The sequence below is a fragment of the Varroa destructor genome, unplaced genomic scaffold, assembly GCF_002443255.2.
Source record: "Varroa destructor unplaced genomic scaffold, Vdes_3.0 BEIS01000002.1, whole genome shotgun sequence".
NCBI classification, from domain to species: Eukaryota; Metazoa; Arthropoda; class Arachnida; order Mesostigmata; family Varroidae; genus Varroa; species Varroa destructor.
Window position 1 is genome coordinate 51418361 of NW_019211455.1, and position 21690 is coordinate 51440050.

The following is a 21690-nucleotide window of genomic DNA, read 5'->3' on the forward strand; positions in this document are numbered from 1 at the left end:
GTTTATACAATGAAGCCTTTATCGTTGCAGGTTTACCGTCAGGATATAGATATGAATTCTCGCGAATATCAAATGGATCAAATGGCCATAACTGGCTATAGAAGAACCATCCCTGAAAGACTGTAACGCCCGGATAGTAACTGATCTTCTAGTCGCCAGCTCATGATTAGCTGGCTAAACAAATGCTTGCCAATCCGTATCATGAGTGAATTATATATTAAAATATGAGCAGATCTATCTCAGGCTACAGCCAGATGATATGAGAGGCAACCCTCAATGTGTAGAACCCTGAAATTCGATAATTCGCGACGAACTGTCAAAACCATAGACCTTCCATGATACTCTATAGGTCTCTCGAATCCAAAGTCCGATGGTAGGGGTCATACGATGATCCATTTGACAAAAGAATTTTCCGTACACGTATCAAGTTCTCGTGTGTTGCGTTTCTAAACGTCTGTGATGATGCTGGCTTTGAATGATGAAACCAGCTCATGCCAGATGAATTATTTAAGTCAAGCAACACTTTATCCTTCGAACCACAATAACTTCAGAAATTGTCATCCTACGATGTAAAAAATATCTAGATTTTATTTAAAAGATAAAACTCATATTTTGGAACTAGCTTGGATAAACTTTTTCATCGAAACAAGTACCAATACACGTCTACTCCAACGTCTGTACTGGATCAGGGTATCCGAAACAATGATAAGGAGCTATTTTTAAAAGCTCTACATTTTGCAGTATGATATAATAATAATAACACGATTCAATAGTAACAGGCGAAATGAACAGAGTTTATATAGGCTGTGAGCGCGTGCAAAGGTTACGTGAACATCACTCGTTACGTATGTAAAAAGAAAGGAGATGCAAAAATGCACAGAGTGAGAACCGTTGCCGGCTCCATCCATCATCATGCACTCATGGATCAATGGACCTGGGAGCTTGCGTCGAACGAGTCGCATTAAAAGTGTTTTAGCATTCGGACAAAGGTCATTTTAACTTGTACTTTGTGACACTATGCTATCGAATGATGTGTTGAAATGTTCCGGTTCATAATCTGCTAGGTACGTCTGGATGAATGTCACATGAGAAGCTCAATCATTCCTCTAATGAAGAAACAATTTGTGTTATAAACAAAGATGCGCAAGGTGTTTGTTACGAAAATAAAAACAAGTTAAGAACACTCGTGGATGTTTCTTTATTTCACGTGAGTTACACAGACGCTTGTATAATGGTTAGTGCGTTATTATTTGTTTCAAAAAATGCCCATCTATCTACTTAGTGTAGGCGAATTTGATAACGCGAAAGAAACACTGCCGGATATTTCTCGGAAACGGCGCGTGTCTACGCATCTTCAATGTGATTTAATTGACGACGTCACTCCCGTTAAAGTCTTGTCTGACCATTAACCAATTCATATAGTTAACAACGTTGGCTATAAATCGCATGGTTGCAAGACGGCCGTCTTTCTCTGTCAAAAAAAACCTCTGAGTTTCATCTAAGGAACAACCGTTAGGACTTAATGAGTAAAATATCAGAGAATATAACAAAGAACGTGTACTACACGTACTACGTTCCTTATCCTTCCAATTATTTAGATAAGCAAAACTACTTTCTTTCCAACCATATGTGTTCCCATTGGACTGCCAGTACGATTGATATCGATCTGCATTAGGATAGCTTCTGTTCTTAAGCCTATGACGACCGATTGACTGTACAATATCAAATTCATACTCTGACCACGAAAAAGGTTTTCTGTAAACACATCTAGTTGCCACAGCCTACGTTTTTCTATCTACTGCACTATGCACCCTTGCGTATCACAGATTGGTACGACGATGTGCGATCGTTATAAAAATGATTTCGGAGAAGTATAACTATCCGTCTGAACTGAATCGTTACGTTATTTGAGTGTCATGGGGGGAGGGTTGAACGGGTTACTCGAGGCTTCTGATCGAGGCCTATTTATGTAAATTTCAGTTCGTAATCATACGCGGCGGAGTCTGACAGCTATGATTACCTTTACGGAAAATTCGTTGCCCTGAAATCAATTTTCCCTAAGCGTTGCCTGAAAAAGTTTAACATTTACAATACCATGGTGAATATAGATAAAAGGTTAACTAGATCTCATTTTTCTGCAAGAGGTGCAACCAGGTTACGTCTCTTGTCTACTCTTCGTTCACTTTATTAGAGAAAAACTCCAAGATCGATTGCTAGCGAGTTAAAATAGATAGAGATACGTTTGCACAGTTTGGAATGTATGTAACTTAAAATAATGTATATATAGTGGTAAATTGCTAGGCCCCTCAGCTGACACACCGCGGGATATCCTCAAAACCAAACGAGCCTAAAACGAGCGCCATTTTATGTTCGACTCATACTAAATATTGTTGAATCAAAGACTGAATCGCGACCAAATAGAATTACGAAAGAAAATACGTTTGACCATAATAAAGCAGTAACATATTATTTGTAATTTGCTCGTCTGCGATTGTACAATAGGCGAAACGTGCAACTGTGGCCCCAAGGCGGACAACATATAAATCACACGTCTTTGAATGTGACTTCTTTAGAGAAAACGAGGCTGATTTGTTACGAACTAATTATAGTCTGTGAAACCGATTGCCGTTGAAAAAAGTGTTACTTTCGTATTATGGTAAAGTGGAAAAACCATTCATTAATCTGCCTTATGCAGTAATTTCCATCTTAGCATTTTTAACATGAAATTTTAAACAACGGTGTTCAGGATCGATCTATAAATCTGTTAGCATAAAACGGAAACGTAAGCCATAACGTATGTTTTTTTTTCCTATCAGTTTACAGTTATTAGGAAATCTCTATCCAATAATATTTGAGTCAGGATTAGAGAATAAGAAACGGAATGATAGTTTGTGCCCATTTTTAGATCAAACTAAATGACCTACTCAAGGCGAACTCTTTGTAATACATTTCTGAATGCCGATTAAAATTTCTCTAAATAATAAGTGGTCAACAATTGGAAATTATCGAAGTTGTCTGTTATAACAGGAAAGCTTCATTTTAACATTTTTTTAAATAACAGGAAATAGTTCATTTTTAGGCTTTTTTTTTATTAGAAACACCACGATAAATAAAGGTTATAAATACAAGGCTTGTAAATTATTGATTGGATTATACTACTTGAAATCATTTTGGAAGCAACTAATTCAGACGAGGTTCTCGACTCACTTCCTTTAGGTATTCACGAGTTGAGTTGTAGACCGGATAATTTCTCAGGCCATCATCACCGTTCAGTATGTGATTTGACTGAACTTTGCGAACCCAAAATATTTGGATGTTTTAGAGGAGGCCTGAAAAGTTCGGCTTGTTTAATGACCTATGTATATGTGTGTGTCTATGCGCTGTGTCCTAAAGGCACAGCAAAAAAGTCGTAAAAAATTTCTGTGCGAAAAATTTCGTGACTATGTCGGATTAGTTCATGAGTTTTTGCCAGTCAACGAAAACGCTGCACCGTATTGCTAATTCGATTTTCTTTTTTTTTTTTTTTTATATATAAACTAAGTAGATAAAAGTGAACAGAGTGACTTGGGGTAATTTATTCGATTAAATTTTGAACTGAAAGGATTTGAAACGACCGTGAACAATCTGTGCCTTGTTCACAGTTTGAACGCTTCAGATACTGTTTTTCGTGAAAATACGTTTCGCCAGATTAAAAATCAATTATCGTCTGAACCCATTAATGCATTGACAGGATAGAGCGGGCTGTAGACGAAATTTGAAATTTTGCAAAGATTACACCAAAAAATAGACTAGTTTAGAGGAGACACACTACATCTTCTACCGTCTTTAAGTAGGTCGGTCCTCAACAAAAGCCAAGCAAGGATCGCTTTCAGGTATGGAAAAAAAAACAACAGGACTGATTAGACGAAAACATTAGTGGTGTGTCTTTTCAAAAAAAAAAAAAATTATCCGTCGTTTTACTCGGCGATAAAATGTCCTGTACCTGTCAGAAACATGTCCTCGTTATGTTTAAAGCTCAATATCTCCAACGGGTTTTACCAACAAAACATCGACAACTTTTTCCTGTCTTGTTACTATTACCACCAATTATACTCATTTCATATTGTCGACCTTATCAGGTGTTGTATTGAACTTTACCCTGATTCTGACAGAAAATATCTACGCATCTAGGAGGATTTTTTACATGCTGAAAACTTTATTTTTGCAGCATGTTGTATCTCAGTTAACATACATTTTTATCCTTTGGTCTGCCTATTGGCACTATTTCTGGTGTTCGCAGTATTTTCAGACAAAATATTGAGAACGAAAACGTCATGACTAAGTCACCTTTACAACAAGATCGACTAGTTATCATCGTAACTTAGCCCAACAATAGTCGGTAGCCCTTTGCCATTTACGTGACGCAATCTGCGTGACAAGCGTTACGAGTATGCCTTTTCTATCGATAGCTCTATGTATGTGCGTATTTTCTGTCATCAAATGATCAAATTTGGTATGGCTTTGTCAGCAACAGCTGATTGACCCTTTCCCACCCGACCCTCATCAGTTTCGATGGCCGTCAATATGCCGACAAATGCGATTAGCCTGAAACGTTAGTTTCGAATTTTCCATCGTTCTCCCTATGTATCTATTGTTCTATTTAATATTGTATTATTCAAATTCCACCAAAATTTCGCTAGCTAGCGGATCTAGATTGTCTTGAGGCGATCTAGCCACGTTTCACTACGCGCTCGATAGCCGCGTTACTCCGCAGTTAAGCAGCTGATGGTGTTGGTAAACAGGGCTGCTGCTGTAGTCCTGCTAGTGAGTAGACTACTAGACAGACTGCACTTACATTTTGTTGTATATGTTGATCGGCGGGTGGCTGGCTGGCTGGCTGGCTGGCTGGCTTCAGTAGGGAATCGTAGAGAAACAGGAGAAACAAATCAGCCGCCGCTACTGCTTTGCTCTTTCGAGCCTCTCGAACAAACGGAGTCTTGCTGGTGCTCATCCAGACCTCTGCACAGACAGAGTCCGTAGAATCCTTATCAGCAATTTGGCAGAAAAAGAAAAAATAGTCGTGCAACAGAATCGTACTGCTGATAGTGGGTGATAGTTTCACAGCAGTGAGTGGGTTTGGCTGTGCGTGCGTCTATGTGTCTGATAGTTCTGCTGCTGCTGTTGCTATTGCAGTTGTATTTGTGTATTGTTATTTCAAGCTAAATTATCGTGAAGTGGGGCAAACTGGTTCGCGTCGTCGACTCGTGCCGTCGAGTCGATTGCGTAGCGCGATTGCGTCTGTGGTGCACTGTCACAGCGGGACCAGCGCAATGTCAGCCCTGGGCACTCGCTCGACGGGTTGCGGAGGCGCGGAACAGGTCATCTCTCCGACGCTTGTCGAGCGATGTGACAAACGGCAAGTAACAGGCCTTAACATAGAACAATTTATTGAGCATTAGTTAATTGCAAAAATTAACGAGTTGCAATTGCAAAGGGTTTACTGGTATACTCTTCAGGGGCACTAAGTGTGGATAACACAGATCAGTTCTCATTTGCCCTTTGCAGTCACTATGGCACCTTTAAAATGACTGACCAAGTCGACAACAGCGGAAAACTTAGTTTAGCTATCTACACTGTTTACTGCTGCCACTACTGCGCAGTTGGCGCCAACTGGGCGTTGCAAATCCGAGTCGACATAACAACGATCTCGCAGCCGTCAGTGATCGCGTGTCAGGAAGATTTCAATAAGGCCGAACAGGCCTTCTATGTAAGGGGAAAAATGACAGATATCTCCGAACAATGTGAACGAAGCACTATTTTCTCTGTCGATTTACACTGAATAGACCTTATTGTCGCCTTATCACATTAATAAGCTGTAGATTTGTTTTATGGGGGAAGCATGCAAAAAAAGATCAATTTTACATTATCATAATCCTTGCAAATCTATAGCGAATAAAGTATACTCTTTTTTTTTTTTATATTTATATATACCAATAAAGAACTGATTCATAGACTTCGTAGAAATCAGATACGAATTTCAAATTTGAAGTTCGCCATATAACAACATCGGATCGCCTGTCATCAGTTAATCATTTGACTGGCAAAAAGTGTCAACTGTTTCATACTTCGTTGCAGTGTCTCAAAACATTCGTTAAAAGTCAGCTAATGTGGTTTGAGATCGAAGTGATACTGGTCGCAAATCGAATCAGCTGTGACTAGCGATGGGTCTGGATATTACCGTCCTCTGGTTATGATGGCGTACTGCTAGCTGTCTCTCTTCCTCTCTCTGTGCCTGTGTGTGTATGCGTTACGTCCTATTGCGAGTGCTGGCTCACGCATTTACTTCGGGGTCTGTTCTACAAGCGTTTGTAGAAAGCATAATGTGTAGATTAATAGTTATAGTAGACATGGTGTTCGTATTTAGCTAACTGGCTGACTTTGATTGCCTAATTATAGTGTAGCCATCTACTAAGGGGCTATCCGTAGGTCTGAAAGACGTATTTTTACCAGCGAGTTAGTGGCATTGCTGTTCAAAGCTGTGGGATGCGTTTACAGGCTTTTGCCGATAGTGGTGTTGGATGGGTGACTCAACAATCCATTCGTCGTAATCGGGACGCGTTTTTGCTAATAATCGGAGGATTGGTGCCAAGAACTGTCCACTTTGATTCCAGTGTCAGTTACTGATGGCGCTCGTGCTCGCGTCCCTGCTGGTTACCTGTCCATGCGCAAAATAGTGCTCATTTATATGCGACAATAACCGATATTTTCTGAAACCACACATCTGTATGCGATACCACTGAGAGAAGGAAACGAACGCGCGCGCATCTACGTCTCGTCGTGGCCGCATGAATATTGTTGCTTGTACTGTACATTGCATTTTCGTAACACTATAATATTATGATTATCTTATTATATTACTATTATAATAATCGAATGAAAAGTGAAACGTCGATACTAATTATAATGCGGTGTACAGTATTAGATAGAATAGCCAAGTTAGATATTGGTAGTGACGACTCTCTTTCACTTTGTTGGAGACTGTAACGAGACTGCACGTTTGGTCACGTCAACACGACTTCGATACGCTTCGTAATTACTATGGAAATTCTGGCTATATAGAGAACTGCAACTTGAAATCATGCTCAAGTCAGACCCAATTATTTTCAGAACTGTTCGCCTATTCACAGTGTTATACACTCGGTCTTTGGTTATGATCGAAAATCAGGAAATCGTCTACTTCATTGTTACGCACTTTTTGCGTCCTTCTATAACTGTGCATCTGTCATTGGCAGTGTTTTTCCTTGTTGGCCTTATACAGCGAGTAAATAAAGTTTGTATAATTATGTGGGCCCCGACACTTTCTTAAATAGTAAGGTGAATCGCGCTTATGTTCAGAAGGTGAGTTTAGAATAATAACGAATCGAACCTATACGGACGAAAGTCATTGTTCATGCTTAGAAAAACCAATTTTCATGTTTAAAAAGTACAGAAGACTGTCGCGAAAGATTTACGAATTGCAGCATATACACTGTTTCATCACTTCTTTTGTTACTAGTATCACAAAACCCAGTGGCAACAGCCTTTCGGTTCCGGCGGCATAACAGGAACGTAATCATATTTAGATTGATGATATCGAGCTCGGATAGCACTGAACGCAGGTGCAAATCTATAGCCACGTTCGTACCTGGAATATCTACAGAGTAGAGGGAAAATGAAACCGAGTAAACATAACGGGATTTTTAAGATGCTGAACGTGCGGATGGCGATGCCGCGTAAGGCGTTGATGTCTCACTACTGTGACAGCAATTAATTTTCAATGATATTGCTGCTATATCATTGTTGCTTGAACCTGGAAGGGCAAATATTTATTCCTATTCTACCCCGAAACGACCTTACCTGTGCTTTCTCTAAAACGGGTTTATTCTTGGTGAAAAGAATAACAGTATAGACCGAGCCAGTGGACACCTGTTGCCAAGATAGAGTGCCAAAATAAGACTGATCAGTTGGCTTCCTTTGAAGAGAAATATAGAGCACATGGAAACTGAAAACAGGCAGCGCAGCGTCTACATAGGGTGAATCAATGGTATTTACTATATATATATATATATATATATATATATATATATATATATGACTATGACGATAAACTATGAGATATATGGCATTATCAAGAATCACGCTTGGTGTTCCAGACGAGGTGAGATAAAAAAAAATCAAGTACACCGTTCTACATATAAGTTGTTGTCGCTGTAAATGTAGAGATAATTTTGAAAATTATCTGCAAATATAATAAAAATCGAACAAAAATTGTGCGTAAATCCACAACCGATGATTTTCTACCATGAATGTAATGAGAAGCAGCACAGTTTTATACTACCTGACATATGGGCTTACCTAATCTATAAAATCTAATGGGGGGTACACCACAAGTTCAATCCACAGCGCTAAAAAGGTTGTCGCACTGCTTGTCAGGCGTCTTGTCTATTGGCTTGTCGTTTATATGAAGAAGACTGATAAACTTTAAAAATTACTGTCACACAAGAGTCCTGTAAGTCTACCTACCTGTAAGTCTATTTACCATATCCAATATTGAAAAACATATTGTGATATTCCAAAAGCGCAAACGAGTTGACGATTTGTTTGCGGAAATACTGGCGATAGTTTTTGCATTTTCCTATTACTCTCAGCTCTAAAGCAAGCACTAAATCACAGGCCTGTTCTGACTATTCAATGTTCACTGCCAATATACAAGTGTCAACTATTTAGACCCTGTAGCAAATATTCTCGTCTTTGAATGTATTACTAAAAGGGAATTAACGTTCGTGTCCAAGCTATGAAATATCAAAAGCCGTGTCGTTTATGAAGCGACGCCTCCCATCAACCCCACTAAAAACGTCCCTAGGTTTATTTGTGATCGCCTTTCCCTAGTAACTCATCTCTGTATCTGTGTTAATGTACGCCTGTCTTGATATTCTATCATATATTTAGCACATTCAAGTACGGCAATACAAAGTGTAGAATACGATCAAAATATTTTCGTAATTAATCAAAATAGAACGAAGCTTACTGTACTTGACCAAAGGCTGCCGAAGCCTCATTGTAAAACGTGTGCTCTAGTACTTTAGTCGCATCAGTCTTATGCAGGGAACGCTTCACGATAGGAATGACGTGACCTTGTTTGGGCGTGTTAAATAATATAATAGCAAAGATGAACTCTGATCTCCTTTTCGCAGCCTGCCTTTATTTGAGGAGTTTACCTACGGCTCAACGTAAGGTCGAAAGTGGTTCACTTGACTGTAGAGAAATTGCATAGGCTTGCACACTTCCAAATAACCTTTTTTTGTCTGCTTACGTATTAACAAGTTCATGCAGGCGTTCTCTACTTCCGTTGACGTCTAGCTGGCCATAAGGAGGATGAGCAAAAGGAATCCTGCTTAATTTTACTTATTGCCTTCGATGTCGACGGTGTGCGATTAGGTCGACTTATAAAAACTTAAATAAACTGTTTTTATAATACGGACAAACACACGGGGGCGATATTTTTCTCTACCCTGTTCAAGTCACCCGATCTTGTAAACTATGTCTGGGATGTCGTAAATGGTAGAGTCGACATGACGAGAGAATAGACGAAGCATTCTTTGATTATCTAAACCATAGCTGTTTCCTCTAGAGCAATTGCTTTTCGTTGCTTATAATATCAAGGCTGCTTGATAGGCGTAGCCAAGACTCCGCAGCACTCGAAAACGTCTTGCGATATTTTCGAGTATTAAATACTTGAAGTACCTACGCTTTAAAACGAAATATCTTGATGCGTAATGACTACCGATGTATGATTTCTGTATTGTTCTAAATGACAGAATTAGAGAATAAAAAGAAATACCAAAATGTATAAGTTAAGTTTAGCTTGCCAGATCATTTGTGATTACTAAGTCTGTATTAGGTTAATCATACATTTAAAATTGCTTTTCTTCGGATTTCAAAATGTAAAGCTTCTAGAGCGGAAAAGGTTTGCGTTACGTTTTCCACATATCGTGTTATATGTATGCGTGTGAGTGTGTGCGGGTGTCTGTGTGTGCATACTTGATGATACATTTAATAAATCGTTTTAGATTTAAGTTTAACGTAAGCTCTCGTTTCTTTGGATTTTTTAGTGAAGGGGAGCGTCTTGGCAGCATCTCATATGTCGACAGTGTTGTGGGAATGATCTCAGATGTAGTTCCTGCTGGTGTAGGACCTCTAACCGTTGGACCGCTGGGAACCGGAACTGGCTCCCGAAAAACGCACTACCGAACCCAAGAGATGGTTAATTGGGTTAAGATGATAAACACTGATGGTAAAGTGTCCAATTATGGTGCAAAAACGAGGTTTAGGATCCTCCGTTTAAATTATTGTTTTTTCTATCCATATATCTATTATCTAATTTCGTACAAGAAATTCTATAGATCTGCGGATTACTTTGAGAGCAATATGAAAATAAAGTTTTTTTTTCGACAATGTGCCTTACATTGTATAGGCAGTGCACTCTAAACTATGTGCTTCGAATTTAATTCGGTACCACCGTTAAACAGATAGTCAAACGGCTGGCTATCAACACGAAACGAAATATGTTTATGCTTGGATTCGAACCTAGACCACTACGTGTCCCTAAGATAGACTAAGTCAGCGAGCAGTACAATTCGACATAAATCAAATGTCGAGGAATGTACTCCAACGTTAACAGTTAACAACACTGTTTAACATAGTGCGTTTTTTTGTGTGTTATTCGCTGTGGTGAAAAATGTGTGGTGCCAGTGTTGGAGGAGACAGGATGCCTTGTCATCGGAATGGGATACGGTGACGGTATACAGCTATTTTCGGTCGGCGTAAGGCTTCACGAATTGTTTTTTCCATTTACCAAAAAATGTTCAGTCAACATTGCCTTCTTGTAATCACTGCCAACCTCACTGCTAATAGGTTGCCAAATAGCTAACGTCATCAACACAAGACCTATCATTAGTGGTCAATTTGACTGTGTGGAAATACATAGTGTTAATAAAATATTCGAAATTTCAATGTGGAACTCCGCACATGTCGTACATTAAGTCATTTCATGTAGCGTATACATATAATGATCAAATTTTTTATTTCTCTTTACTATTAACGAATGTTTTGCTGTTATAGGTTAACGGTGAAGCGCGTACCATTCTGTCGCGACGTAATTCGAGTCCAGTGAAAGATTTCTGTCTTCTTCCACCTCCCGTCAAACAATCGGGTAAAAGCAAATGTAAGTTTAGCACATTCTCTGACGAATAATGAGAGACCAGATTTTCAATATTTAATTTGCAACCAAATCCTGTAGTGACCGTGTAAATTTCGGACAATTTTTGATGTTTTACCTAGCCTTGCTTGATCAGCGTACGCTAGGAGAGTCCTGATTAAAGAGCATCTTTTAGTAACACTGTAGCTATATGACATATGGGTATGTACACGAGAGAAAACCGTTCGTGACGAATACGTTGCTTTGATCAACATATCCTGTTAAAGTTCCATGGCTTTTGTTACCTCGTTTCTATCATAACTGCAGGCACCAGAGACGCATTTCCGGTGGAACGTCCGCTAGCGGCCCTTTGCGAGTTGAACGCCATCTCAGTACTGTCCTTGCACAACGGTGCTATGCGGCATTCGCTCACCCATAACGCTCAACGGGTGGTCGCTTCAAGACACGCTCTAGCCGCCTCATGCCAGATGCAGATTGTCGTATTTGCCTCAAATGATTTTAGGTGACTTAAATTGAACATATTGAGTGAACGTTGTCTTCATACTCATTTTATAACAGCAAGAAAGCGATGCGAGAATCAATGTGTAAATATTGCTATAATATAATTGTGATTGCAGTTGCATAGACAAGTACATTGGTTGCTCGGAGTGAGCGACTTTGATTAACCATTTTAATATGCGCGATTATTTTGTGAAAAAACAAGGCAGCAGTATGGGTCCACGTGGACGATCAACACTTAGATAATGTTTTTGGTGGCTTTGCGAGCCATGACAGACGTTGAAGTACAAAAAAAAAAGACACGACGCTAACAAAACTATGAAATCGATTCTAAAAATATTGTTAATAAAAATATTCTATTTGGTTGTTGCAGTCTGCTTTTCGTGCTTCCTTCAGGCGGGCAAGTACCTGTTGCCATTGGAAACAGATGGCTAGCATATGCCGAAAAAACGGTTTGTTATTTTAATTCAATTCCTTTTTTTGTCACGTAAAGTTACTCAGTTAAAAAGTAAAGTGCAATAACAGATGTCTCACTTTAGACAAAAGGGCAAAGACGGTGGAAAGTGGTGAATAAAAACGTGAAACGCAAAGTGTTGTCAAACTAAATTTATTTTTGAACTTGAAAACTACTTTTTTTTTGGAAAATTTAAGGCAACCCTGTTACTCTCGTAATTAGTAACTCTCTAACCCACGTTGTTCATCTGTGACATATCGCATTTCTAGCTTTCACACTCGCAGGCCACGCCCGGTGGCCTAATCAGTGAGGACCCGGCGTCGGTAACCGTGACGGTCATACAAACAGCTAAGATCATCAAAGCCGGTCTAACTAGGTGAGATTTCTTGCAGAAGTGAACAGAATTCGTTGCGATTAATTTCTGGATACTGTTATTGAATTATAGCGCAATTGCAGATCATAGAGATTCGAGAGTTTATCGAGGTCGTCATCCGTTGCGATTCTCAATATTCTTTTACTCAAAAATACGTGCATATATATTTTTTGTAAAGACCAATATTGTTAGACTTCAATGGGAACCTGACTTCCTTCGTTAGAACTCTTGTTTTGCCATTAGCAGGCATTATAGCATACGCTATAAGCATAACCTGCTAATGGCTAATACTTTGTTTTACATATTAAATTGTTATTTCGCTGCTTGTGGGTCTGTTGCATTTCTGACGGCTTAATATATTATGATTTACAACGAATCGTTATCACTCCCATCTGCTCATGTTGGGTTTCAGGTTGGGTGAAACTGTGACCAGCAGTTGCTCACCGCCTCGTCGGGGCAACGCTCACTTCAGTCAGGGAATCGTGAGTGTTGTTGATGTAGCCGCGACCGATACGGATCGGATGCTTCTGCATTTTTTGGTACGATCGAGGCAATTTTACATTTCCTTTGTTGGACTCGTGGAAAAAATAGCATAACCCACTGAAGAGTGCAAGTTCCCTTTTTAAATTTAGAATTTCACAGACCTAATGGCTGCTTCCTTACGATTTGCTTAGATGTAGAATATATAAGTGTAGTTATATAAGAAAAGTCATCATGAAGGATACTTTTATATGCTCTCAGGATGAAGTGGGCGGCAGCGCCGAAGACTTAAAACCAGAAGAACTCCAATTCCATTCTAGTTAAGCATACGCAAATTGGTGTGGCTCTCTACTTACGAATTTGTTAGTAAGCTATTAAATATTATGATAGTTTATTTTAGATTTGCAAGTGGTTATTTTCCACTTCGGCAACCTTTGCGCACTTTTCACATGTCTTATGCCGCTTACGAAACACGCACGGGTAGCCATGTTGTTTTGCATTTTACAGGCGCATAGGGACCCAATCACTTCATTGTGCTTTGATGCAGCGGGCAGTTTGCTCATGACAGCTGATACTCAGGGCCGAAAATTTCACGTTTTCCGACTTCAACCGCATCCTGCTGGCTCTACTCATGCTAAGGTAAGCCCCTAATTCTTCCATGACTTTTTATAGTTTGTTCATGGATCTCGGATATCAGAGCCACTGCCTTGTGCCCAAACTTGTGTCCAATGCGAAATTATCCTTTATTCTTGGTAATGCATCCTAACATCAACCTGCCCATGCAAGCATCATCGTAATAGCCTTTCAATATCGTAGATTTTTTCTTGATTAATTGTGACTTTTTTTCTCTTGATAGAGTTTTACAAAAGGGCGTAAAACGCCACGGAGAGCAGGTTTCGTAAACGTTGCCTAAATTAAGCGTGTTCTATTTTTCTCGACAGGTGGAGCTGTTGTACGTTTTGCAGCGAGGAGACACTACGGCAACCGTCTGGGATTTAGCTTTCTCACTCGATTCGCGTTGGGCAGCCGCAGCCACTGCACGAGGAACTGTTCACGTGTTCCCCATTGCGCCGTACGGAGGTCGGGCATCGGTGCGAACTCATTTAGCGCCCCGCGTTGTTAACAAACTAAGTCGATATCACCGTAGCGTAGGCGTGGATCGAGACTCGGACTCACTCATAGTTCAACCAGCGGTGCAGATCCGTCACACCCTCAATCTCGGTAGGTCCATGTAAAAATGAGTAAACTGGTTATGGAGAATGGGAAAACTAAAGATATACTTTTTTTTTTGGTTTGTGTTTGGCTGTGTAGGCAAACCGCGAAGACCTTACAGCGTAAGTGGTTAACAATAATAATAATAATGATAATATTTCAGGTGATAATGAAGTTGGCTCCCGAAAGGGCGACGGAATGTTGCTTTCCATGGGATTCTCGTCGGCACGCGCTTGTTGGCTCACTAATAATAAGGTAAATCTTCCAACAAAACATGGGTATAGACAGAGGCGACAAAGTTTAAAAAACACACACGTAAATAGACGAGTTAGGTAATAGATGTCCATCATCTTTCGTAACTGACACAATGGTAGCAGGCAAATATTTGAATTGTATAAAATATGTGGTCGATAATACCTTGCGCAGGACTCCAAAGCACACTTTTAATCGTTGTTTTATCTTTTCGTCCATTTTTGCTACGATGAAATTTATCCTCGACGTTTTCTCGCCAACCCTTGGCTTCGTCTGCTTTGTCTGTCCGCCTACGCAAATTTGTAGGCGCCCTTACAAGCGCCTAACCAGGACTCGTTGTTTACGGTGACCACGTCCGGGGCCTTGCTCGAGTACATTCTTGAGTTGCGTCCGCAGATGACCGAAAGCGGCACCATTGGAGGTCGGGCGAGCGACCAGGAGACTGGCATTGATGTGGCTGCCCACCATGTAGCTGAATGGCAGTTGCTAATACCAAATACTGTAGCCGGCGCGACGACTTGCAATACAAGCAGCGGTCCGAACGCCGCCCACGGGGGTACGAATACGGGACTGAATCCACCGACAAAACGAGTTCCACCGCAGGGTCGGCCTCAGGGTGGGGGCGAGGGCGCCATTACGCCAGGAAAACATAGCGGATATTGGATGAGTCAAGTGGAAATTGTTACATATGCTCCACCACATCGGCGGTGAGTAATCACCGGAAGCTCAGTTTTAAAGAACCGAAAAATAGCATGCCTTATTTCCATGTTGTATTTACGGCTGTACGTCTGTAGACGAATATCAGCTAAAAACCAATACATGCTATTATCACCTATTACCTATAAATTGTAATACTGTATATAGTATTTTTTTCGTGTAAATAAGGTAGTGAAAAACGAAGCAGATGATAGGTTTTCTCTTTTCTGCTTTTTCCAGGCTATGGATGGGCCCTCAATTCTCGTTTAAACCCGGTCACCAGCAGGGTGGCGCTCTAGCTCTCCATGATTCTTTAGTAGACGGTGGTCTTATTGAGGTTAGCTGAACATGGTTACTTCAAATTATAGGTGACAGTTTGACAATGTTTAAGAAACATAGTTAACATTATCTTAAACACATGCACATTATGGACATGTTTTTAATAATGCCCTAATTCTCAGTTGGCGTCAACGAGTATTTTTTGACGGTCTGTACATTAGATTTTCTGTTGTACTTTCTATACATTTTCATAGGTGGAATCATCACACGATCTGATCGCCGAGCATATGGCGGACGCTATGTCCGAACCAGATCTCCCTCCTCGCTATCATAGCGGTAGCATGGAGACGGGTGTACCGGGTGTACACTCCTCTGCCGATTCGCTTTATCATTCACCTAGCCAAAGTTCCGAGCACCTCCTAATCTTCGAGGGCGACATGGAATCGCTATGACAACAACAGTAACAACGCGCTCGAGCCATCTAGTTTATCGAATCAGCCTGGGAGAACAGCAGGAGATTGCGTTCCTACTTTTTTGTTTTTTATGTAAGTTAACATATCTTGCGAACCAGAACGATCACTGGTTATGCATTCAGTGTAACAGGCACATGAAAAGTTATTCGTAGCCGATAAATTGAAAGTACGGCACAAGAAGTTGTTATGTAGATAGTTAGGTCGTTTATAGGTGCTGATCAAAGACTTTCAACTTTAGAACGGTCGGAAGCTTCGAACAGAGCCGATTTGGTTTAAACGATTAAGCTAATAATATTTATATCTCATAGTGGTAACCTAAAGTTACATATGTATGTAGTGTATTGATTTACAACTTTGTCGCGCGTGTTTCGGTATAGCCAAAACCTTGGCTCAAAGTAGTTCGCACAGAAAATTCTCAAAAAAGTAAGCAAGCTGAACCTTAGTGACGCTCCTCAAATTCTGAAAAGTTCAATTCTCTTCAATCATTAACGAGGAAAAGCTTGTGCAATGCTCCTAGCCGTTTCCTGAGTAGTTGCATCGTGAACTTGTTGCGCTTACAGCATGAGAAGTAACAGAAGAACTAGCCCAGGACAATTTCTGTTCCCTTCGAAGAAAACTGAATATGCTATTCAAGACAGTTCTCATTTTTGTGTTTAGTACCGTTGCAGTATGTCCACGAGAGCTAGCATTTTGAGGCACTGGGCTACTGCAAAATCTCGAGAAAAATGAACCGACTCAAAGGAAAGAGCAGAGCAGCTTTTTATTGAATGAAATGGGCGTGCCCAGGTCAACGTTGGGCAGACAATGGTATTAGCACTTGCAAGAGGCGGAACTATGTAAACAACAATTTGGTGGACTCGCCTGAAAAAAATGTAATAAAAAACAGCAACAACAATAAGAACAACAACACAGCAAACACCCTTAGCGAGTTTCTATTTTACTGCGCGAGGTCGCCGTGCTAAGTAAAAGAAAAAGCGCGACACCGTTGTGAGTTAAGGATACAACCGAAAAATGTTTGTTCATCTATGTAAGTGTCACTGATTGCTACTAGGCAAACTTCTTCGAGCGGCAGATCTGTGTGCATATAAAGTACGAAAGTGTTAGCGCGTGTGCTTTACGCAAATGTGTTTTTCTTCCAGAGAAAGCTCCGCTGAGCTGAATGAATCGCCTTGAACTCTGAAAAGGCTGTCTGTCTATGTCCTTACGATGGACGCTCAACAATGAATGCCTAAATGCAGTGGCTTGGCGCATGATCGTTTCATAATGTGATATCATAGACTAGTAGATTAGCCATTGCAGGATGCGTGATTATGATGAAAAGGATATATCAAACCACACAGATGTCTCGACCATTCTGATAGTAACTACGACGAATATTGTCAGTATAACGATGCCAATGAAATGACGCCTGGCTGGTATTATTATTATTGCATCTACTATTAATATAATATTATACTACCATATCGCTATTGTCTTACACAATATAAATGCTATTATTTGAAAATGTGGCAAGAATTCATGTCGATGTAAGTGAGTAAATAGAGTAGCAAGCAACCTGTGGACAGTTCTTACGATGCAACCGACAATGAGCAAAAAAATAAGGCAGAAATTGCTGGACGGGAGAAAAGAAAAGGCAAGCGGATGCAAGCGTCAATCGTGTGCTGTATTACTTTGATAATATAAACGAAAGGGATGGTAGGTTAGATAGTGTTAACTAAGCGGGTGATACTAACTACCAAAAATGCTCGCGCTGAGTCCAGTTATGAGTTGTTATGATGCGTGATGAAAGACGACACATTGTGCTTTTCTTGCAACGATAATAATAATAATTATTACATTGGTAGTGTAATAATAGAGTAGGGCAATTGGACCTGTGAACTATTTTGAATGACGGTCGGCAAAAAGAAAGGGACATGAAACATTTAGAATATATGACTAGATACGGTTAAATGATCGTGTGGTGATCATCGGTCGTAAGTGCCAGAGACATCCTAATTAGTTTGATTTCGAGATACTGTTAACAAGCAGAGAATGTGACAACGTTGGTACATTAAAACGAAAAATCTTTCTTAATATGCTGATACTACTGTATGTCAGTACGTTTTTTCCTTTGTCCAGATTAGCTGTAGGCTTCAAGGTGAAGGCCATAGTTAGGCAGCAGAACTTACACGTGTCAGAGACGAGAACATAGATTACAGTTGGAAAATGGCCCACAATGAATTGGGTTCGATTGTCGCCTCATTCACAGATGGTTAGAATGACGCATTTGTATCTCAGTTTTAAAATGTCTGTAGATATCTGCGCGGGTTGCTTTGGCAGCTTTTTTAAGCGTCAGACATACGTTTTCGAAGTCTAGTAGTCAATTGTTAAGAATTGAGAAACATAACAAGGGAATGACACTTGAATTGCTAACAACGTACATGTAACAACACTGTCAAACGCCTGTCTGAAATCACTGTACGATTGGATGGCTGTCTCATACTATATTTGATAGAATAGCAAAGATACATTAAATATAAAACAAACAAATAAGATGTTTAAAAGGTTAAACATACTTTAGCTACTACCACCGCAAAAAAAAGACGACCTAACGCAATTTCGGTTTAGCGATCGTTACAACGATCACACATGATAATGGACCAGCAGATAACGTACAGGTAGAAAATTCACGATGTCCGAAGCGTAAAGTGCTCTATGACGCTGACTGACGAATAACATCAACGACATCGGTGGCGATGATCATAATAATTGTTGTTATTGATAGCAATGACGTTTGAAAATAGATGGGGCCGGAGAAGAAAACGACCATGCTGCGCTCCGATAAAACGAACGCTAAACAGTGTGAAATGATAAAATTATCTCTGAAGTTAGATTTACTACTGTCATAATAGTAATACTACTAGCAAGAAACCTGTACATTACATTGTACTTTTTATTTCTTCTTATTACGCGTCTGCTTCGATATACGCGGAGACATTTGTAGTCTCACACTTTATAATGTAGCTAGCACTCAACTGAGAGTCGCTCCACCCAGATCGCGACTATTGAGCCTATCGATTTCGATTGCGCACCAATGCGAAACTCACCTGGGCATGGCCCTGGAAAACATTTCAGTAGATAAGTGCGACATGCGATTATGTTAACATCGCCTTTATTTCGGAACCTCAGCCGTTGTATATTTCTTATTACTACAGATGCAAATCAGCCAATGTTTAGTCCTTAGCGTTGAGAGGCGCAGTTGCATTCGACGAGAATAAGCGAAGCCATGATAAGGGGCAATTGCAGAAAAGAGCTCTCTCGATGGTCACGAGATCGGTACGAATAAATGATGATGTTGAAATATTATCTGTGAAATGCACATATAACGACAATGGGTAAAACCAAAAATAATTTTATAAGAAAAATTTTAAAAATTCTTGATATCGAACAAGTCGAGTCGTTTGCTTTGAGAGGGAAATACAAATGACTGTACAGCAAGCGACTTGCAGATACAGAGGGAGTTCGCCCAAAAGGAGCGTAAACAGCTGTTACATATTTGATAAGGACTGCATTATCTAGGAAACACTGTAGGGTTCGTTTGGCTCAAAACAAATTTTGATTGTCCTACATAATCGAGCTTCTTAGACATTATGAATTAATTTTGTGATCTAAGTTAATCGAGACTAAGTTATGGTTCCAGGTTAGTTCCCGTGTTAGAGCTTCTTGTGTGCGAAGACTTTAGAAATGACTTATTTTTATTTGAAAACTTTGCTTGTATAGGTGCGCTGATGAAAGGGAGCCGTCATTAATTTCCGTGTCGGCTTGCGCAAGCCATTAAGCTCTATTGAGTAAGCTTAAGACAGTGTGTCTATGAACAGACGAATAAACTATACGGAAGGCGTTCAGCATACCGCGCGTTAGACTCTCTTCGATTCTCTCCATTGGTTGCTGACAGGCTATAGTCGAAGAAAAAATATAAAAAAAAAAACATTAGAAAGCACACGACGCAAATATTACAGGAAATCTGACGTCGATGAATGTTACTGACCAGAAACTACTTTTCACTTAGTCATGTATATTTATAAAAAGAAAGAAACAAAAAAAAGTCTAAAGAAACGTTAGAAATGCCAATATGAATGTATCTATGTATCTATGTAGGACAATAAAATCAAGAGAAAAACGACAAACAAACGTGAGGGGACTTTACAATAAAGGAAATTAAACAAATAGCACGTTATTACTAAATATCCGTGTTTTGTTTCAAATTAAGACAAATTAAGGGTTCAGGTGATACATTTGCTGAACGTTTCTAGATTATCTGTGACACTGGTCGCTAAGTTTTCGTGGTTACCCTAAGATAAGAAGCTTGTAATATTGATAATTACCAGAAAAGGCCAACAGGTCCAGTAATCTTATATTTGCGCTAGCCTAAAGTAAATTTGTGACTGTAGTGCCTCAAACGTTGTTTAAAATGCCACAAGGAGAGCTTTTGGTACTAGACGCTAAGTTATATCTATATTGAGATATTATAAGAAACGTTGGATTAATATCTTTACATAAATAGTATAATTTACCAGATAAGGATACAATATACACGATAAATTATGACAAAAAAAAAATCGCAAATGGAAAATCACATTATGTTTTTTTAATTAAATTAACTCGTATTATATCATCAACCCTCTTGCTAGGCATTCTCTAATTTCGCGTCCTGCTAGCTGGCCAAATACCGGCAAAACGTGAAATATATAAAGCCTGTATTTTCATGTCCGCAAACGTAGTTTTTTTTTTCACCAGACCGAAGATTATTACAGGTACTCATTAATAGAGTCAAAAGACTATGCGTTGAAAACCGGTTGCACTTATTTATCCTAAAACGACCCGTTTTCAAACCTGATTCAAGGAAAAAGGGAATGCTCACGATATTTTTAGAACCTGGGAGTTCGTTCGGGACTTGTTTTAACCAACATTCTTTGTTGTTGTTGTTTCCACTTGTTGTATCCACCTGTCGTATGTTATGATGAACGCAATTTCTAGAACTTCTTTTAGCAAATAACTTGACGTCTTTACAGATTCATAGAATGAGTATTATAAAACTGTATTATTAAACAAAATAAGATTGAGCTTAGATCAATTCCAAGAAGTAAGACGATCCATGAATTACGATTAACAAGCGTCGGTATTGCACAGTGACCAATCCAATATAAAATTAAGGGAATATTCGTCTGATACATTTCGCTCACACAGAAGAAGTATACATTGCACGATTTTCTAAAGGGGCACCTATAACGGCAATAAAATCTGTAATATGTAATCACTAAATACTCAGTGGTAGCCAATCGTTCAGTAATGATCAGCGGAAACCGGCAGGGTAGGCAGAATTGGCAATTTAGTATCTTCAACAAGCAGTACCAGGTTATGCCGAAACCATAAACTATAGTAATACTAAAAATTCGTGCACAATATAAAAGCTGTTTAGTTTCAGTTTTTTTTTTTAAAGTAGTTCAAGTAATTACATATGGCACAGAAATATTAATGTTGAAGTACATTTACAATCGTCGTAGATGCTAAATGGCTCAGGCGTAGTTTACTGCAAAATCAAAAAGATTATAGCTTGATGACACGTTTCCTAGGAACATAGGACACGAGTCCTATGTTCTAGGACAAGGATTTGCCGCTGTGGTAGGCATCAGTTTTTCCGTTCGGTCGTAAATGTGACCGCCTTTGTTGCCTAATAATGTTTCGCTATTTTCAAAGT

At 39.5% G+C, this 21690-nt stretch overlaps 2 protein-coding genes and 1 long non-coding RNA gene across 18 annotated transcripts in view; 2 read left to right on the forward strand and 1 right to left on the reverse strand.

The window, feature by feature from the left end:
• LOC111244587 (nose resistant to fluoxetine protein 6-like) overlaps positions 1-1186 on the forward strand; it is a 45051-nt gene extending 43865 nt beyond the window's left edge. For all 6 annotated transcript variants that reach the window (XM_022791833.2, XM_022791834.2, XM_086981544.1 and 3 more), the window contains one exon: positions 31-1186. In XM_022791833.2, coding sequence (XP_022647568.1) covers positions 31-126 — 96 coding nt within the window. In that variant the 3' untranslated portion in view covers positions 127-1186. The remainder of the gene's footprint in view (positions 1-30) is intronic.
• On the forward strand, positions 1070-20177 carry LOC111244903 (BCAS3 microtubule associated cell migration factor-like). 7 transcript variants are annotated; one of them, XR_015322209.1, is made up of 15 exons: positions 1070-1207; positions 10131-10312; positions 10771-10841; positions 11140-11242; positions 11543-11738; positions 12108-12186; positions 12458-12564; positions 12974-13100; positions 13549-13680; positions 13983-14262; positions 14417-14508; positions 14812-15212; positions 15442-15538; positions 15735-16025; positions 16611-20177. XR_015322209.1 is itself a non-coding variant. In XM_022792445.2 (14 exons), exons 1-14 carry the CDS (start codon positions 5310-5312, stop codon positions 15930-15932), a joined length of 2151 nt encoding a protein of 716 aa, XP_022648180.1. In that variant the 5' UTR covers positions 5260-5309; the 3' UTR covers positions 15933-20177. The 7 variants fall into 7 exon arrangements, 1 of the variants encoding a protein (XP_022648180.1); XR_015322211.1 differs by lacking the exon at positions 1070-1207 and adding an exon at positions 2510-2656; XR_015322213.1 differs by lacking the exon at positions 1070-1207 and adding an exon at positions 4678-4803.
• On the reverse strand, positions 3069-6734 carry LOC147757968 (uncharacterized). Of its 5 annotated transcripts, XR_015322218.1 has the most exons (4): positions 6487-6734; positions 6218-6335; positions 4835-5408; positions 3069-3329 (listed from the first exon to the last, which is right to left on the reverse strand). It is a non-coding gene; the product is annotated as an uncharacterized LOC147757968 (long non-coding RNA). The 5 variants fall into 5 exon arrangements; XR_015322220.1 differs by lacking the exon at positions 6218-6335 and having other exon boundaries at positions 6487-6731; XR_015322217.1 differs by lacking the exon at positions 6487-6734 and having other exon boundaries at positions 6218-6462.
• Positions 20178-21690: the final 1513 nt, after the last annotated feature.

Coding starts and splice junctions, on each gene's coding strand:
- LOC111244903 (XM_022792445.2), top strand. CDS start 5,310: ATGTCAGCCCTGGGCACTCGCTCGACGGGTTGCGGAGGCGCGGAACAG. Junction 5,396..10,130: donor GTCGAGCGATGTGACAAACG/GCAAGTAACAGG, acceptor TGGATTTTTTAG/TGAAGGGGAGCGTCTTGGCA. Junction 10,842..11,139: donor TACAGCTATTTTCGGTCGGC/GTAAGGCTTCAC, acceptor TTGCTGTTATAG/GTTAACGGTGAAGCGCGTAC.